The following is a 21,120-nucleotide window of genomic DNA, read 5'->3' as shown; positions in this document are numbered from 1 at the left end:
ACTCTTGCATACCTGAAACCAGTAAACCTGTTCAGATACCATGACCATGTGTCAGGAAGGGGCCAGGGTGGGGAAAGACAGTAGAAATGAAGACTCCACTGGGGGTGTGGGAGATGTGTGTAAAACAAATAGTAAAAGAAATTGATAATAAAGACAAAGTGATCAAGCAAGACAAATTCTTATTATCTTACTTGGCAATGTTAAGTCCCTTGAAAAATCTAGCAATATCTTGGTCTGAAGATTGCCATGGTAAACCTCTGGCACGTATTACTGTCTCACTGTCCACTGTTTCAGACTTACTACTGCAAAGAAAGAAGAAAAAGCAAAAGTGAGCTTTTAATTTATTTGTTTTATTATGTTACCAAACCTCAGTTTGCACCAAATTTAACTTGTAAATCAGGAGTATTTTGCTGTTGAGACTCTTCTAATTCAAATAACTGTTACACACTTCAATAAAGAAAGGAGAAGTGGGATGATCATTTTATATGTGAAATGCCTAAGGTGCACTCTGTTGTCATCACACTGCAAATGCTTAAAAAAAAAAAAAAAAAAAAAAAGGTAGAAAGACTGTTTCAAAGTGAATAAGGAACCAGACTGGTTTCAATTGAAAGATCTAACAATCCAATACAGATGGTTACAAACCAGTCCTAAATTTGAACATGTATTACTATGCTTAAGATGGTTCACTCTCGAGTGACTGCAATGTACTTGAAAACAAAGAACCACTCTGTTTCCTCTCTCCCTGAACACCAATATGCAATGCAGCATATCAGACCACTCTTCAGAAGCACCCTCCAGTTCAGCCGTGTATAGGGGGCACCAGCCATTTCTCCTGTTGACTTAGGGAAAGTTCACAAATATTTCTTCACCACTGGGTAAGATAAGTTAGCCTCACTGCCATGCAAAACAGAAACTAGAGAACAATGAGCATTTAACTTGTAGTGACTTTAAAAAGACAGACTAAAGTACAGCATTCAGGAGAGCAGCTATGGTCTGCCTACACTAGGCTACTGAAATACACTGATACTGTTCTCAGGAACCAACCTACTTCCACAGTGACACTGGGTAAATATTCACAAGCTTTCCTTGATGTACACAAGACTCATCTTTGGTTGTAAGCCAATGTGACAAGGGCACTTACCAAGGACCTGTTTCATACTTGTATTTCACAGTTTCAGGCTCAGTAAATATGCGATCTGCAACAAAACAGGAAGTTTAAATATAACCAGGGTCAGAGATGACTTAAGAATGACAGTACCACTGCCAATCCTTACAGAAAGGAAAGACTTCAGCACTCTGTATAAATAGTTCACTTACTACAACTTTCAGAGAGCATGGTGAAAACGATAGCCACCATGGTTTTCACTTGCCACACGCCGAAGTCCTCCTCTGTTTCATCTGTCCCTAAGCCTAGATCTAAACAGGTGATTACAGAAAATAACAGACTTGCACAACCATTTGTAAACAAGTCATAAGGCTTTCCTGATATTAACAGATCTGGTACTCAAAGTTGCAGGTCTTAGCAGGGTCATTTGTTACTCTGCTCATAAACTGGTTAATACTCACTTTAACAGTCAACAGTCTGAGAAATATTGATAGCTTGCATCATTTCAGTGTTAACAGTGGGGGGGAAGACTGAATAGGTTCCTTTCACTTCAAAAAACCTGCACTTTAACCACATTCATCTGGATCACAACAATCCTCCTAAAATTAGATGTAGGGTGTTGGGGTTTTTTGTGTGTGTTCTTGTTTTGAACTAATTTCAGTCAGGTTCATACAAAACAAGTACTACTACCTGCAATCAGTAGAAGCTTGCATGTCAATTGGTGCTCAAAAGGCCACTGATAACTAAAAGATATAAATACAAGTGATGTTTTACTTAAGTGGATTTACTAAATCTGGTTTAGAACTCTGTGTTTGACTCAAATTTTGAAAAAAATGAAAAATTACAAGCAGAGCCACTCCTCCCAACACACACTGAAGCAAAAACTCCTTCCATTTTTCCCATGATTTTTCACAACTTGCATCACGTTGAGAAGAATAAAACCTGTAACAATCAGAGCTAAATCCTAGGGAAGTGTAATGGATTCTGATGTAAAAGCTACAGCAAAAGGATACATTCTGCCATGGTCTTGATAGTCTGATCTTTCACGGCGGCTGAACTAGGGTAGCAAGTGTGAAATTCTTTGCGTAGATCATAAAAGGAATAGAAGCAGTCTGACAGCAGGAAGTTCTACAAGGAAGGCAAAAAGTTTGTTTTGTAGAAACCATTCCTTTAAATTCTGATTAATATTTTTGGACTGAATGAGACAGTCTCAAAAAAGCACATAGTTGCATGTCATCGGCTTGTCTGTGATAGACCAGTTTAGTCCCTTTGCAACACAGTTCAAATTCCATAGCCTTACAGAATTAGCTCTAGATGCTCTATATGAGCAAACCCAAATAGCTTGAGAGGCACAAAGCAGCTAGAGAAGATGGCTGAGGAAGAAAAAAAAATTATATATATAGGTTTTGCTGTTTTATAAATATTCACATTTAAGTTAATGTATTTTAACATTTGTGGCTACACTGAAAAGCAGTATTCTTGATAACAAAGTTTAAATAAATATTGCCACAGTACAAAAAATACCATCCAGCAACCCAAAGACATTTATTCATTGGATAAGAACTTTAATTATATAATACTATTAAACTTTTAAGCAGCTCTTCACTAGGCATTAGTTTATTTTTTCAAGGAATAAATAAAAAAATAATTGAGGTCTAATTCACTACTTTCTCTCTCATACTCTTCATCTGTTTTACTATACACAAGTTTGACTTCAGTCTAGCCAAACAGCACCCATCTTTCAAAATAAAGAATTAAGAAAAGTCACAAGGTAATATTTCTTAGAAGGCTAGGAAAAGCAAAAGCTATGGTCTGAGGCTTAGTAACATTTCACACGCAGGGAGAAATAAACTCTCACAAAATAAAAGGTAATAAGAAAAAAAGATAAAGAAATGCAGTATTAAGAAACTCAGCACTTGATCAGATACATTCCTTGATCTAGTACAGACAATTATTTCTGCCACACTGTAGTGTTTCTTTTGGTTTAGTCCACCTATTCCAGAGGGAAGTAATTACCCACCAAAAATACCAGTACTATCATGCCTGAATGTTAGATATCATTCTTGTTTCCTTATATAAGTGTGCACTTTTCATGAAAAGTCACAACATTACATTTTAATATATCACAAATGTCAAATGAATATTTGCAGAAACTCAGCATGAGCCAATATCCTTATATAGAGATAAAAATACAACTGATCAGTCAACTCCTTCCATGTCAGCAGCTCCCATCCCTGTGGGGTTCCTGCATACCCAGCCAAACAGGCTAACTCAAGAGCCTCCACCCTGCACAAAGGCAAGATTCTTCTCCCTGTGCAAACCAGCCTGGTCTAAGCCCTCGTAGGAACTTGAAGTGGAAACTGCTGCTTCATGTGAGAGAAGCAAATAAACTCTAGCAGTACTTCCTGGGAAATAAATGTGGATGACAAACCACTGCCATTCTCTAGAGCAAGTCACTGCCTGTGTGTTTATTTTATACAGGACATTGACACACAACTCCTACCAATTTCAGATGTTGGTAGAAACCCATGGCTCAGCACAGAACTTATTGTTTAACTCAAGCCTGAACAAAGCTCTGTCACCTCTGCTGAGCTTAGATTTGCACAATTGTTTCCATTTCTTGAGACACTGAATTCAAAGTACCTGTACTGTTCTTGTCTCTATCCTGTCTTTCTTAATTTTCCTCCTCATTATGCTCATCTGGGAGTCCTCACATACTGTAACTCATTTTCAAGAGCAAGTGCCAAGAACTACTTCTCTGCTACTCAGCACTGAGACAGGGAGAGGATAATCTTAAATATTCTTGGAATACTACAGTTCCCAAGGTTGAATTTTGTTGCTCATCTCAAATGCACATAAGCTATTTTAGAGAAACTTTGCTAGGGCTGTGTGAGGAACCATGTTGGTGATCCTAAAAGAATTTTTTCCCTTGCTACAAATCTCTGATGTCCTTAAAACCCCGTTTTGCCTTTCTGCATCAGCTCTGATCTCACCTTCTTAGATGTTTCTGGGTGGAGGACTTGTCGAATGAGTAACTGGCCATCACTGCAGAGTGTGTAAGAGCTCCTTCCAAGTACTTTCAAATCACTGGATACCAGCTGACTAAACTGAAAAATAAAGAGATAAATGTCAGAGTACAAACTGATACAGGTAACTCCAGAAAATGAGCATTTATCATTGTTACAAAACCTTTTTTTTCTTCTTCTTCTTTTTTTAAAGAAGATAAAATAATTTGGCCCTTTGGAATAACAGAGCTCATATGAAAACTCATAATACTGTAATGGTAACATTCAAAATATTAATTAACTATAATAAAAGCTATGAAAATTTGAAAGAGAAAAAAAGGTTTCAAAATCAGTACTGATTTTGCAATAGCCTTTCTTCACCTAAGGCATCTCTGACTTCAATTATGTCCTTAATTTTAATTTTTTTTAATTTGAATGTCAAAAAGAAAAGAGATAACCATAAAGATTTTAGTGTTTCAAAGGTTGTATGCTAAAAAAAGCTAAATAAATTATGGCTCAACACATTCAAAAGTGAAATTATACTCAAGTCTGATCCACACCAATGAAAGGTCTTGGTGGCAATTCAGTGTTCCAAGATTATGTTATCAGATAAAACAAAACTACTCCCTACCTGTAGGATGGATAACCCCCACTAGGTTATTTCCCAAGAGGAAGGGGCTCCATCTGTCATGGTCAAAGTTATTTTCAATCCTTATTCAACAGCTTCTGGCCTTTTATGACTGCATACTGGTGTTAAATTCCTTGCTCGTAATAGTCAACTAATGCATTACTGTACTTGCAGGTATCAAATCAGTAAATAGTAGCTTGTTAGTTAACTTTCAAGGGGACAAATAATTATTCTAAGCTTCCCTCTTGATGCTACTCCCCTCCCAGGAAAACATCACCTCACAAACAAAGCACTAATTAACATGATGCAGTAGCCACCCACTGCTCTCAGCAGTAGCTTACAATTCCAAAACAACCATCCCCCAAAAGAAAATTACAAGTTGATTTGAAACTCAGACAATATTTTTGGGCTGTCTTGTAGCCTGTGTATGGGAGGAAAAGAGGTTGGTTTTTATCAACACGTGACACTTTTCATAGTGCAGAGGTTGCTGAGGATAGATGATGTTCTAATGATCTGGTCCCATAGCTACACAGTATTCACTGTGGCAAGAAAACTTGAAGCATCAGCTTCCCCAAGGTAACACTCCACAAGGAGAGATCACCTATTGTATGTGACTTAGTAGAAGCAAAAGACATGATTACCCAGGCTTTATTTCAAAATAACTGCTCAGATCCAGGTCAGGCCTTTTTCTATGCTTGGACATCTAACCAGTGCTCAACTACCTTTTTGAGTTCAGAAATGCTGTAGCAGTGTCTACTCCGTAACAAGACAGAAAACTTAGAGGCAGAACTCTGTAGGAAGAGGTACTTAAATAAGCATTTTGTAAAGTTGCTTAAACTGCAGATAAATATATACAGATATACATACAAATGAATCTATAAAATGAAGCTATTTTGCATCAAACAGAAAATATTTTAAATATTCCCCAAAATAAACCCTTCAAAATGCAATTCTTTGTACACTACCAAAACACCAGCACCCCAAAAAAGACCCAGAAATACACCAAGCCAAAAAAACCCAAAACAAAACAACAAAAAACCAACCCGAAGTCTTGCTATTTCAGAAAGCCAGTTTCCTCCTGACTCCTAGTTCAGGTTATGTTTCTACCACAAATTGAAGTCTTGAAGAACCTGAGGCTATAAAGCAAGTAATTGTTTAAGGATGATTTAAAGTCAGAAAATTGAGATTTGAGAGTGCTCAAAATACCTCAGCTGATGTGTAAACACCAGAAAAAGAAGAATTCCAGAGGACTAAAAAGGAACCACTTTAAAAATGCAGTTCTGGGGACTGCCCCAGTCACAGAGCAGAAACAAATATTCTCACCACAATAACAGAAATAAGGAGAATTGCTTCCTTACGAAATGCAGCACCTTATTTCTTTTTGTTCTGATTCAAGGCACAGTAAAGAGCAAATATTTGTAAAAAAAAAGACTGGACATGGTGCTAGGAATGAGCCTCCAGAAGGTGTACAGGGATTGGTACCAAAAGGATCAGAGTCTTCCTGATGAACAACAATAAAACATTCCCCAAACCTTCAACTTTGTACCCTGTGCTTCTGAAGATGCACAAGAGCCCATATCAAGACTGCAATTAGGGACCTATTTTGATCAGATAAAAGAAGCAATCCAACATACAAAATCTGAGGGAAGCAGCAAAAGTATGCAGTCTCCTGCTTTACAAATAAAACATGAGTTTTACTTCAAAAGTCTTCACCAACCTAGAAAGGAAAACAACAAATTTGTTTGGAGGGAGGACATACTCAAGCCAAACAGTGTAAGTCAAATTGGTAAAAATTAAGACTGCTCCACTGACATATTCACTTTTTTAAAGGTAGTGTTTCCCACATGACATACAGCTGAAAAGATGTATACATAACACAGCTACTTCCAGAAGCCCCTGGTGACAAGACATCGAGTGAACAATTACATAAGAACAAAAAGAAGCCCAATACTCAAAGTGTACTGAGGTTTAAAGAAGGCATGAGAGGCACCACCTGCTTTTATTTCTAATGGAGCTTAAGTATTTTTACAGGGAATTTATTAGATATCAGTGATTACATTCAATATTGCGAAGTCCTAGCAATGGGATAATGTACTTGTCAAATCAATTCTTTTCTGACTGTAGGCTAGCAGCTTAAAATGCCTTAGAGAAAATACCACTGGGCAGGCCTTGCTGAGTGCTTATTTAGAAAATTCTATTTTAAAACCATCTTTTTAAAACTTTGGGGTGTACTGCTCCAGCAGGAGCCAGAAGAAGGGTGGGAAGAATACTTAAGAGACATAAATAATCCTTCCTACCCTAAATTGCATGGCTATCACATGGGTTACCTGAGGAGAGGAACAGGATAGCAGTGTGTGAATGTCAAGATTCATCTAAGAGAAGAGAGCAAAACACTGCCACAGAGGAACAGATACTAGAGCTTAGCCTGAACTGGTTTCTTTCAGCTGCATGAGATGTCTCCAAATTCTGGATAGGTTAAGTATAAAAAACATAGCTCTGGATCAGCTCGTTACTATAGTTTGGATGCTCAAAACTTTCAGGCAACAGATAAAGCCTACTATATGTATCAAAAGGAGTTAAAGCAACCAGTGCAGGTATGTTTACAAGTAACACTGAAATATAAACTGGGCAAATCACTGTTTCTGCAGAAAAGCAAGCTTCAGTCTCCTTTTTCACACTACAAATTTCAGGCAGCACCTCAAAAAAACTCAAACCAGAATACACCCAAATGTGGCAAGCTAAGGACAAGTTAGGACCAGTACCAGATTTACATTACATTTTTCTGTCCGACATGATGAACAACCTGTCCACAACTCTGTCATTTCATAAATTCCATCCCCATCTCCTTCACTCCACTAATAAAAACCATCTCAGCTATTTACCCCTGCTGTCATTCATCTTCATGCTGCCCTCCATAGCACTCCCCCAGTTTAGCATGCAAAGCTGCCCCACCTTACAACTTCTTCCCCCAAGCTCACACACCCTGTCTCCCCTGTTAATCTACTCACTCCATAGCAAGAGTTACACAGGGTGGTTAATTACCACTGCTTGCATCTTGCAGCCAGACCTCATTTTGACTGCAAGAACCACAGTGTATTGGCATCACCCTCCACCCTTTATTGCTTATTCCATCACATCAGTCTCTAACAGAGTGCTGATGAATCATTCCATATTTAAAGGAATACTTTCAATAATTCAATACTGAGATTGAAAGCTGACCAGAGAGAAGAGGAAGAGTCAAGCAAGTTGCTCTGTACATTTACCTCCGTGAAATCTAAAACAGTTCTTAGAGAAAAGGTGGTGAGAGGGAAGGACAAAGTTTGAGCACCAGTTTGAAAAACTGGCTGAACAGGCTCTTGGTCATGTAGCTGAGAGTACAAAGAAAGCGAAGAGACATGTTTCCCCAGCAGCAAAGTTGGATCAAAGCCAGCACAAACTGTTGTGTTTTCTGCAAATGAATCCCAAGTGGCTGAAATGACACAGCCCCCTTTCGTGTTGCCTTAACTGAACAAAGTCTTGAAACTTAAGAGAAACAAGAAGATTCCTCATTAAGTTCTTTCTACAGTTATGAGGCACTAAAATAAACCTCTGGTTATTTGGATATTCCCGTTTCCCTGACTAAAAATAGCATTCCTCCTTGAGAAAGGCCACTGCATCTGTGTCATATCTGTGTCTGATGTAGTAATGAAATACTGAAATAATTCTGCTGCAGAAAACATCCATGCTGTCAACAGAACCATTTCTAAAACACCCAAGGTACTCTGGGGGATTCTGTCTCAAATTCACCTCCAAAAAATAACAATAAATTTGGGTGCTTAATCATTAAGCTTCCAGCAGCAGGTGCCTAGTGCATCTTCAAAATGAGATCCTTTCCTTTATTGACTAAAAGTTTCTTGTTTTGCTTCTTTTAGCCTCACAGACCCCTCACAGCTAACAGGACCAGACAAGACACAAAATTACTCACACAGCTTCAGAATTTAAGGCATCCCTGCAACTTGACAAAGTCTGCAATTTTATGCTAAAACATACCATAGAAATCCAGAAAGAAACCTATCTTGTAGCCCATGCTTAAGATAGATATGGATCTGTACCCAAGTAGAAAGATGACTTACTAGATTTATCAATATGCTTTGCAAAAAGGATGGTCCTCACTCTGTGGGGAACTCGTTTCAAAATAAGAAACACAGACAGACCTAGGAGAAGGACTAGGGGGTGGTAGACCAGAATCTTAACATGAGCCATCAGTGTGCACTTGCAGCCCAGAAACCGTGTCCTGGGCTACATCAAAAGAAGCACAGAGAGCCTGTCAAGGGAGGTGATTCTCCCCCTCTGCTCTGCTCTGACCCCACCTGCAGTGCTGGGTCCAGTTCTGGAGTCCCCAGCATAAGCAGGACACAGAACTCCTGGAAGGTGGCCAGAGCAGAGCCACTGAAATGCTCAGGGAGCTGAGCACCTCCCTGGGAAGCCAGGCTGAGGGATTGGGGTAGTTCAGCCTGGAGAAGAGGAGGCTCCCAGGTGAGCTCAGAGCAACCTTGCAATATCTGAAGGGGCTACAAGAAAGCTGAGGGAGGGCTTTGGACACGGGGGGGGGGGGGGGGGTAGTGAGAGGACAAGGGGAAATGGTTTAAAACTTGAAGAGGGGAGATTTAGGTTAGACATTAGGAAAAAATTCTTTTCTGTGAAGGTGGTGAGTACTGGAACAGGCTGCCCAGGGAAGCTGTGGCTGCCTCAACCCCAGAAGTGTTGAAGGCCAGGTTGAATGGGGCCTTGAGCAACCTGGGCTGGTGGGAGGTGTCCCTGCCTATGCAGGGGTTGGGACTGGATAAGCTTTAAAGCCCCTTCCAACCCAAACCATTCTATGATTCTATCATAGAATTGTTGCCCAGAGGTAACAATTTGGTGATTACAAAAATACATGAAGAAATTTCTACCAAATCAGAGTATCAAAAAGTGCTCATTTTGAGTTCTTGGTCATCTTTACACCTAGATGGGAAGACTAATCACACATTAAGCCCAACTTAGAGACTGCAAGATGCCTGTCAAAAAAATCTGAACAGGCTTAGCATTCTAGATAAGTTTTTTGCAAAACAAACAAACAAACAAAACCAAAAACCAAACCCTTATTCAGGAGTGATATCTTTTAGTCATTATTAAATGGAAAACTTGAAAGAATAACTTAGAAAAGTTATTTTGGATCACATATTCTAATATGTTCCTTTGAGCTGAAAGTATTCATATAACTATTACTACACTGATCTGTAAAATACACTGTCTGAGACAAAAAGTTTCATGAGGCACACATATGTGAACTGGTAAAATCTCTTTTGATTAAACCTGGAAATCTAGTTACATGGGGATTTTTTTTTCCTGTATTGATTTTAAGAAATCAAGAGTTTCTACTGTGACCAGCACACATCTCCATGCAAAGTAGAAACTCGCAATCTATTCTAGATCTTTTGCAAATTATTTACCTATTTAAGAGACTTCCTCCAGCAATTAACTAAAAGGGAAAAAACATGGAAGGCAGTGTAAAAACCACTACAGGCAGGCAGCTCTAATATACAGATACATGTATCCCTATGTACACATTCATATATAAAACTATGCATTAACATATGCCAAATTATACTACAAAAAAAGCTCATCAACTGAACTTTCATGTTTGCACATCTAACTACAAGACTTTCTAATTTTATAAAATTATTTCTAAATTTCAATTCACTACATTCTTCAACATTTCCTTTAAGTCCTGAACTTCCTTACATTTTATTAGCACCCTGAAGTTTGAGAGCTACATCTCATAGTCTATCATACAGATTATCAAATAGAATTTACAAGTCAATAATACTCTAAGATCTCTAGATTCACACACATACAGTGTTTTATGTTGTGGAAACATCTTAAGTAGCAACCACATGAAGCAACTCTTTTTCAATCCAGAAATAACAGTATTCATTCTCATGGATGCTCTCACACTTCATCATATGTGAATTTGATTGAAATTCACAATGTGATTGAAAAAAGAGACATTAAAACTTTTCTAATTGCAGCTCTCTTAGCAATGAGACCACATACTTCACACTGTAACATCATATTGCTACCACTTTGAAATTAACATCTCATGTGATTTGACCAAAGCCATGCTGTTTATAAACATGTATAATACCCAGTGCTGTGCTAAAAAAGCCCCACTCCTACTTATTAGACTTTCCTGTAACTCGCTATATTAGAGTTTTAGACTGCCCTTTAGGCCTTTAGCTTGGGTCATTCTTTGCCTGTAACTATGACCTGTCTTCTATCAGGTAAGAGAAGCACAGAAAACAAATCACAGTCCCCCAAAAAGGTCTCTTTGCAGACTCTCTACTCCGAGTTCTGCTTCAACAAGCAAAGATATTGCAGTCCTTGCCTCAAAGACTGATTTTACAGGAAGTACTCTACAATTTATTGCCAGAGACCACCCAAAACCAATTATACAGTTGCAGGTGCAGTTTCCAGGAGAGCTCCAGTGACTGAACACTAGAACAGGCTGTCCACAGAACATGCCAAGTCTCATTCCTCTGAGGAATTAAAAACCCAACTGGGCATGGTCCTTGGCTGCCTACTCTAGCTGATCTTAGTTTCTAGTTAGACTATAAGACACCCATAAATCCCTTCCAACACCTGATATGATGTGATTCTCTGGTCTCTCTCTCTTTTGCCTACTTTTAGTGTAGCTAAAATACCATTACATCAATGCCATCACAGTGTATACATGTGTGTGTGTTTGAGGAAGGACCTGCCACCTGGGATGGGAGGAAAGGGAAGGATGCAGCCAAAATTGATTAACATAACTTTCTGCCACCAAAATATAAGCAAGATTGGAGCACCCCTGAAAAACAAACACCCAGCAACCCTGAAGTCTCTCAAGACTTAAAGGCTCTAACAGCGCCTAAGAAATCTCAGGAGTAAAAAAAACATGGATTTTTATACAAAGCTTGAATATACACAACATACTATGACCAGTCAACTTTGGGAAATATTTTCAATTGGACTTCATGCCTCAGACCCCACAGCCATGAGGGTTTCATAATTATTTACAATACTCTCCATGGGCAGCTTTCTGCTCCTTCACTCTTCAAATCCTGGTGATAATGTCAGCCTTATCCATGCAATGGAGGAATTTAAAGCATGTCAATACAACTGGGAGGTGCACAGACTGCATTTCAGCAGTATTTACAAGTATGATAACCCTTTATTGTGCTAGGTAACTTTTTAAACAGAGAATCCTTATAGTAAGCCCTTGCCATTGTTCATCTGTTAACTGCTATTCCACATGGGTGATAATGGATACATGGTGACCTTGTACTGAGATCACTGTATGGAAAAATAGAAAGAAAAAAGTGTGAGTTACTGCAGCCACAAGCTGCAGCTAACTTTTTTTTTCCTTCTAGCAAAAAAAAGGAAAAATTACTGTATTCATACCATTCAGATACCAACATGACAAAGAAATTGTCCTTTGGTGTTTTTTTTCTTTGCAGGGGAAATTCACTGAAGATGACAGGGGCAATCCAAGCCCACTGACTGGAAATGTTCAAAAACCATATTGCCAGTTTGATTTCTCCTATTACGAGGAAAGCAATTTTTTGCTCTACTGAACACTAATGCCCCAGATTTAGTGATTGAGGACTAGCTTGGACAAAAGCATGGTTTTCATTTCCAGCATGCCATAGACAATACAACTGCTTAATATCACCAGCCAGGCTCCGTATCACCTTATGTCCCTAGTAGTAGTATTAATTTACTCAGTTATTTAAACTGAAAAACCAATCAGTCACAATGGCCACCACAGATGTACAACAGTGAGAGATATGTACATATTACCCAAATCCAGTCAGGGTTTCCATCCAACTTTGGAATCTGCAAGTTTGAAGGAGATGCAGGGTGTGGCACTGAGCTTCAAACACTGGAGACTGTCTTCTCCTCAAGTATCTGCATTGCTTCTTACTAACTAGTAATCTTGTAATTCTGTTTTCTTCCCTGAATAGAGGTCCATACACCCTGCTGTTTCTGCAGCTGTTCCAAAACAATTTCATATATTTTGTGTGTCTGCACAGACATAAGCTGCCTATCTCATATAGAAAAAAAAAGTAATTATTTTGCAGCTATGGTATGAGCTAACAAAAGCAACAGGGCTAAGGTCTCAACTATCCAGTGCTTGGGGTTCTGACATAGAATTCCAACTGCAAATCTTTAAAAGAACTAGTAGTTTAAAAATACAAAATTGTATTTGTAAAGCTATTTAACATTTAGTATTATTTGTAAAGCCATTTAAGATACTTAACAAGGAGAAAAATGGAAGGTGCTCTTCAAGTTTATCACAGCCTCCCATTCAATAAAACAAAGAAAGTACTTTAAAGTTCACCATATACCTTCAGAATTAGAGGGATTGGAAACTAAGCTTAGGTGAGGGTTGCCTACAGTTAACTTGCTGAATAAATGTAGGTTTGTTTACTATGGTTCAGGAAGAGGTAAGATATGAAATACAGAAATGAAGCAACAGTTGTCATGCTTTGCCTGTCCAATAACTGTTCGTAGAACATAGAAAACAGATCATTGTGATTCAGGACTTTGAAACAGTCTTTAAGGTTGAAACTTCCACATTATTTCTTTCTTTATCTCATTTTAATTTGGCCTAGGTCTTTTTGCAACAAAACAAACAACAGCTAACTAAAAGTTATAATTCTGCCTCATAAAAATGCAAAAATCTAACTGTCTTCTAAGACAAAGATGTCCAAGCAAGGCCACTTTAGAATTTTATGATCATTTTGGGTTAGTTATTTCTTAGATGGAAGTTTGCAACCCCAGACTATTTGCACGCTTTTCAGCTATGGTATCTACAGCATCTAATTCAGGCAATGCATTAAGCATAAAAGGCAAGACCATGGCTTAGGCCATCTAAATGTCACAGCAATCAGGTCACAGCTTTTATCTTCAAAAGCACAATCTGTTTTAATAAGAGAGTGCTGAAATATTCAGAGCACTCCACAAATAAGCTACTTGAAGTTAGCCTTGTGAAAGATAAAGCACCCCAGCCCAGCAAGCTAAGAATTTCACTGTTTCTGGACTTACTTTACTACTATATGATGCATCAGGAAACTGCTAAATAAGGAAGCACTGAGATAAAAATAAATTTTTACCTTCAAATTAACAAGTATGAGGGAGGCCACTAGCTATCAAAAACAACAAAATAATGTAAAAAACAAAGCCAAAACCAAACTTATCTTGCAGAACACCTTAGCATTTGTTAACATATATTATTCATGAGGCTGTCTTTAAACAAAAGGAAACTCTAAATATTAGTAACGCAAAAAAATCCATACTCTGTCAACCTTTTACCTACATTTCAAGCAGGATTACAATGGTGCCTCATGCTCCTCACAGGCTGCTTGCTATCAGCTGAACTTGCAGAGCAAGTCATTACAGCCTGAAAGACAAAGGTTGAACATACTTTCCAAACTCTAGGTTTTAATTAATGTCATGACTGAATTATTCCCTAAAATCTTGATATAAGCATAAGCTCTCTCTCAGTGTTCCATACCTCCCCCACTCACACCTACCTCTGTTTCAAGGACAAACTTTCATTAGCAATGTGATCTTTAGCACTGGCTCTATTGACTGTAATGCATGGTACTGCTCTATTTACTCAACACTACTTCATTGTTTGTAGTGCAAGCTTAACCAGATGGAGGAGAAGAGCCAATACTTGCAAAATTAAAGCATTTTTTTTCTACTAGGTTGGTTTTTAGGTTGTTTTTGTAGTAATAACCAGGGAAAGTAAAAAGGAGACAAAGAGAAAGCAGGCATACCTATCTATCATCCAGAAGTTGGTTTCCCTCAAGATTCTTTCATAGTCCTGCCTCTCCATTAAACTTACCCTGTAAGAATATCATAGTCATGGACTTTACTGGATAACAACCTTAAGAACCATGAAATATCTTTGCTAATATAAGAATCCAAGTGATTCTTGCTCAAAACCTTACAAATATCAGCAAAAAAAGTCACTTTTATAACCCAGCTCTACTCTGCTTCAGAAATAAGGAGATTTTCTTGTTCAACATACTTTCACACAAACATAAAGAAGAAGGGGAAGTAGATCCCTAGATCAGCTTGCTTTCAATCTCTGAAATTTTAGTGGCACATATTAGGGCACTAACCCCACGCACACAGAATTGAGAAAAAAAAAAAAGAGAACACAGTAAGATCAGAATTTGCATTTGGCCCTCTATGGGATTCAGACCTGCCCAATACAGAACAAGGACATTATTGGTGACATCATTTAAATGTTGCTTCCTCTTACAGAGCTACATCCTCTCTTTCAGGTAGCTTCTTGTTTCCAAAGAATTTCATTCCATTATGACTGAAAAAACCCAAAAACACTTGATATGAGTCATCTGGAATATGAAGGAAGCCACATAGCTCCTTGTAACCAATGCTCAGTGGCTGGGGTTAATAGGAAGAAGGAGTTGATTTAGATTTTCTTATATTTCTTTAGGCATACCACAAAAGCAGCACTTTCTTCCCCTGTTATTCTTATTTATACAGTGCCATAACACATGCTTACCATAAGCAGAAGTTCAGACAGTAACAGTTTAATTCTGCTGTAAGAATGAACATCAAGTAACCAACCAAATCAAAACTTCTACACTCATTCTTGTGACTGCTATGGCTTTTCCAGGTCACAACCATGCAGACCTCTCCAACCAACAGTTGTTTAATTCAAGAGGTTTGATGTGTTATACACACTATGTTGTGTCTCCCTTAAGTTGCAAAGGACTCGTAAATAAACTTTCAGGCTTTAAGATTTACAGCAACAAAAAGATCTACTTACAAAGCAAAATCTCCCCAGTGGTTTTTGCACTTTTATTTTCCAAGTTGGCTACTACACCTGTCCTTTAAGTACAATTCACTCTAATAGAATTACTTAAAGGGAAAGTAATTCTGCCCTAGTTTCTGCAAAGTCATTTAATTTCACACCCTGCCCATGACTACACAATTCATTATAATGCTGAAAAGGCTAAATTTCTCTAAAACTAGAGACAGAGAATGGAAACATGGCTAATTAATTTTATTTCAATTCAGTAAGAATGATAACACAATTCCAAGACCGCCCTGGAGTTCTAGTAGTAGAAACTTTTAACATCTGTCCAAAATAATCACAGGAGCCAAGTTTGTGTGGAAAACAATACAACACCTTCTAAATGTTAAAATTAAGTTTCTTTCCAATATTTTAGTGCTAACACTATCTATTTCTCAACACTTCTTTGTCCTTCTCTGCCCATTCTATCTCTATAAAGAAAGGCAGCAGGGGGAAACTAAACCTAACCTTTTTAAATGGAAGTTTGAGGGAAGTGGCAGGGCTGTGGGGTTTTGATTTTGTCACTCATTACAAGTGGTGAACATTTAAATTTCAATTTCCAATACTTTTTTGTGTAATATTTATAATTCTCATCTACCTTCACAGCATGTGGCTTTAATGAATGAGGGACAGATTAGTAAAGCATCTGTTTATACACAAAGCAAGAACAGACCTTATTTTGCAAAGGTATAAGGGAGTGACTTGTAAACCGTTTAAAGATCATTTAAACACATCAGAGAAAAACACTAAAAAATGGTTGGTAAAGCAATCATGACTTTTTATTCAGTACCATCCTACGACATTCACCTTAAGTTATCTCCTAGAGTGTCAGTATTTTCCTCCTTTTTTGAAATAAAGTTGTAGCTAGTAGAAATTGGCCGTGAAGGATAAGAGTAACATGCTATCTCTGCAGCTTTTATTCAAAGTGGAAACTATTACAAGGAAAAAAAACTTTTCCAGAGCAGACAGGAGAAAGAAAAACCTGAATGCAAGGAAGAGGGAGAATTACTGTTGATGTTTCAATAAGGAGACACAAAAGTTCCAATTTTAACCATAGAAATAAGACAACCATTATGTTACTTTATAAAAAAAAAAAAAAATTCAAAATAAAAAATTCATCTCCCATCATCATTTTCACATTTGGCCACAACACTGCTTTGCTAGCAACATCAATTCCAGCATCATGTGTCACTCTTAAACCTAACTGTTCAGCAAAGAACTGCAACAGGTTGACAGAGATGTTGCCCTCATTTGTCAGCACTTGGATATGCAAGAGCTTCTGCATGTAACTCGACACTGTCAAGTTCTTGGGTTGTTTTTTGGTTTTTTGTTACAGGGAAGAAGACCTCCAAGTATAGCAACATAGAGATGCAAGAACTGCGCAACCTTTTCAAAGGGTGTGACAAGAACCAGATAAAATGCTACAAGAGCAAGAAGGAAACAGTGGAGGTTTACAGACAATCCAGAATACCCATGCAAGGTTCTCTAAAGTGCTTCCATGTTAACATTTAAGAAGTGGTAGAAGCACCACAAATATACTTGCTGTCAAAATGGTACAATATAAATCCTTTATTCATCATTTATTATTTCTTAGCCACTGTGGAAACCCCTGACAATAGTTAATTAACACACCTCCAGGAGCTTTATCAGTACCTACTTCAAGCAACCTAGAGAAAATTAATTCAAAGTCATTGAGGATAATGTAAACCCAGCAATTTTTGTATTAAAAGGCTACTGCCCTCAGTTTAATTGTCTTCCAGTGAGTTTTAAAAAACTGAAAGCATAGTTTCAAGAGAATTCAAGTAATCAGATTTAATATTATAGCTGTGAGAACATCCAAATATGCTGGTGGCACAGTTTTCAAACACTGCAGAGCATCACTTTGTGTGAAGACAGGTATATCAAGCTATTTTGGACACGTCATACTAAAGTTTATTTTCCCGTGTACACTAATCCACCCCCACTCAGAAAGAGATCTAATGTTACTGTTTAATTTCACCAGAGCAAGCAGCACCATCTCCTATCATACAAAGTCCACTCATGCTCATCCTCAATCCACTGGGCCAAATTAACTTCTCATCAATATTAGCATTTCTAATTTTAAGAGAAGAAAATAAACCAGCTAGCCAACACAATCACATATTTATGCTTGTAAAATAAAAGGAATATGCAGCATTAGACATAATTCTCTGCTCATTCAGAAGTGTGCTGCACCTAAATATAAAAGGCTGAACATAAATGCTGCCAATAACAATTCACATGATCTCCATATGTATAATAATGTATTCATATATATATATATTGTTTACATACCAGAGAAACTGTTTTTGCTATAAACTCTTCTCTGTTTTTGAGAGAACAGATTTGAGTGTTTAAAATGATGTAGTGGGAGCTGGGTAGCACAGAAAATTTATAAGGGAAAATATATTTTGCCTATTTCCTTAAGAACAGAATTAGGACTAGGATTCTGAAGCAAGAGTTAGCCATCTATTTTCATTGATAATGAAAAAAATTGCATGCTGTAACAGCCTGCAGCTATAGGAAACATTAGCACATCCTTGCTGCCCCACAATGAAGACTGAGAATATTACAATATCAGGCAAACAAACTTACATAATCAATGGTTAAATTATCAACAGAAATAGGGAGTTTTTTCCATGCTAATATATGTAATGAGAACCCTGCACAAGGCTACATAGACACAGCAGGAGTTTATCACCTGTCTGCCTTGACAACCTGAAGGCCACCTTGTGTCTGTCAAGAAATCCTCATCTGTCACTGCTGATACCAAACCTAGGCCATGGTTTCACAATGCAGACTGCTTCATGTTGTTTTAAAACATCTCTCCTTCCACCTGCTCTGCTTGTCCACATCTTGGTGCCATAGGCTACCCTGAGAAAAAACACCTAATGTGCCACACTGTACATCAGACAACTGCTCCAAACCAGAGCTGTATTTAACTCAGAACAACGCCCTGCTCTAGTTTAATATGAGGCTCACAAAACTTTTCTATTAGCAGAATGCAAGCGAGGGAGGTCCCTGTAGCAGCACCTACCTTAGTGAAAGGCACCACTAAAAATCTTTCCTACAACTGCAGCCTGAGAAGACAATGCGGGGGCAGAAATACCTTAAGTGAGTATCACCAAACATGTTGGATCATGAAAATCCAACCAAAGGGTGTAGTTTCATGGGATGTGAGCTTGGACAGCAAAGCAGTTTAGAAGATCCCACCCTATCTACTAATTTCACTGATGCTGTTTACAGCACAGCTTCACAGGGTTTTAGTGACACAACAAAAAGATGCCAAACTATGGTGCAGGGGCAAGAAAGAAGCTGGCTTCACTGCTGAAGCCAAATCTTGTCAAACTAAATGAAGTATTTGTTGTGGAGAGAACAGCCTGCTCAGTAACACTTGCCAAAGGTTTGCCAAACACCTGCTCCAGAACTTCAGAACTCAGACCAGCAAATATTCCAAAATACAGACTCTGTCAGGAGTTTTATTGAGATGATGCAGTCACCAAATAAAGTGAAGTTGGAAGAGCAATCACAAGACTCAAAGAAGAAAAACACCTTGCATTTTCAGGCTTTTTTCAGTCTGAAGATCCAGAGGAATATTAAAAAAATATTTTAAAATAATTTATCCAAAATGAAGGTGTGACAGCTGGCAAGTGAACCACGAAAACTTTCTGCTACCACTTTGTGAAGAAGAGGCTGCAAAACAAGTTCTTCTTTTTAAAATTAAAAAAAAAGAATGTTGTAACCGGTTTATCAGGTTAGAGGAATTCACTGGTTCTTCTGCCTCTCCCCCCCATCCCATTTGCTTCCAAATGCTCATCTAACCAGCTTGTTTCTTGCTGAATTTTTTGATATGTAAGAAAATAAACTGCACCTGCAGCTCAGCTGGATAATCAACAGGCATCTTTAGGGAATTGGTAACTTACTATCACCTGACGAAGTGACAACCCTTCAGGGTTTTCAATTTGCACACAGTTTAGAAGAAAGAGGAAAATACTCAGCTCTTTCTTTCTGTGTCTAAGAAGATGAAACAAATCTACCACTGACATCATGCATCCAATGCACAATGCAATCGAAGATGAACAAGACTAGGATAGGCTTTCAAACATTTTTTTATTACTTAAATGTCTATCCATAGAGGAAATCTGGATGCTTTCAATAACTCCAAAAGCAGACTCAGCTTTCATTAAAACCTCTCCCTTTTAATGTGTGTTGTTCAAAGTAAAATGGTAATTACGACTATATACTACAGACAGCTCTCCAAAATTATTAGCTCTTCTTAGACATATCCTTTGTTAGGGAGACATGCAAATACTGCCTTACAAGGGAAGAGAAGTGTCTCTAGGCAAGTCATGCCGATTCAGCCAGGCTTTCCATATGGGAAGGAACAACTCTTTCAACTTCGTATTCAGTTTTTAACATAGAATCCACATGGCTAGCACCTGAGCAGCACAGGAAGATGTCAGCTTTTTGATGACAGAGTAATGGAGCCAAGAGAAAGGCAAAGTTCATTTTGTTTTTGCTCTTCAAAAGCAAGTTTCCAGAGAGGAATCTGAATATAATTTTCTCCCTTAATACCTTGGGAAACCATAAAGCTACAGCTGTTGTTTAGAAAAATGTAAATAACATGCTGAATAAGCCAGTACTGTGATTTAGGGATCTGAACAATGAAAAGTAGGACACTATTCCCTTTAGTAGGTAGTGTATGTAATTCATGGTTAGAGTCCTGCGCCACAGGCTCAAGACTGTTCCACATACACAATTAAACAAGAGATCTCCTGCTTATCCTGTTAAAAAAAACCAAACCCTTACATTCTGCAACCACCACAATACATCTCCGTCAGCAGCTATAAGTTCACCATTATAGGTCTCAAAACAGAAGTAAGTTATTAATACTATATTGAGCTAAACACATCAAGCAGACTGCTTCCAAAAACCACATTTTTTCCTTCAGCTTACTATTTCCCTAATATTTGTACATTACCAGGATCTCCCCATCCAAAGACTACCTGTGACAACACTGCATCACACTGGTCAGAAAATATAGCTGGATCCCATACATGCATTAACATCTGTGGAATGGAATGCTTGTTATCCTGAACAAGTACAGTATTTAACTTGTAGCAAAATGTATACATATAACATGCACTCAGCTCAATCACTTGGAGGTACTGTGCTTCAAAACCTCACCTAGTAAAATTACACAGCAAAAATATACCAGAATATATCAGAATATTCATAAAACAAACAAGTGGTAAGTCACATGAGATCTAACACTCTTACAAACATGAAGTAAAATAGAAATGATGCTCACTTGTTGAAGTGCTGTTACAAGCAGAGCAAAAACTTAAGCACAGAAAGGTAGACCCCTGCTATTGCTGGGAAGTGAACTAAATAGCAACAGAAGGCAGCTTTCTGTGGTCAATGGAAAAAACTCCAGACCCACAGTAGCCGATCTGTTGTTTAGCGGTTG

The 21,120-nt window shown here is 38.0% G+C and overlaps 1 protein-coding gene across 4 annotated transcripts in view; it reads right to left on the bottom strand.

Annotated features, from left to right (window-relative positions):
* ESRP2 (epithelial splicing regulatory protein 2) overlaps positions 1 to 21,120 on the bottom strand; it is a 45,278-nt gene that overhangs the window by 20,536 nt on the left and 3,622 nt on the right. For 3 of the 4 annotated variants that reach the window (XM_008501286.2, XM_008501285.2, XM_030457907.1), the window contains exons 4-8: positions 4,099 to 4,212; positions 2,119 to 2,233; positions 1,318 to 1,416; positions 1,142 to 1,196; positions 192 to 302 (exon numbers count right to left, since the gene is read on the bottom strand). In XM_008501286.2, the coding sequence (XP_008499508.1) occupies positions 192 to 302; positions 1,142 to 1,196; positions 1,318 to 1,416; positions 2,119 to 2,233; positions 4,099 to 4,212 (494 nt within the window). The remainder of the gene's footprint in view (positions 1 to 191; positions 303 to 1,141; positions 1,197 to 1,317; positions 1,417 to 2,118; positions 2,234 to 4,098; positions 4,213 to 21,120) is intronic. The other variant, XM_030457906.1, reaches the window with a different exon arrangement.

Source organism: Calypte anna, chromosome 11, assembly GCF_003957555.1.
Source record: "Calypte anna isolate BGI_N300 chromosome 11, bCalAnn1_v1.p, whole genome shotgun sequence".
Taxonomy (NCBI): Eukaryota; Metazoa; Chordata; class Aves; order Apodiformes; family Trochilidae; genus Calypte; species Calypte anna.
Note: the sequence above shows the minus strand (reverse complement) of the source record. Positions and strands in the feature narration are given on the sequence as shown.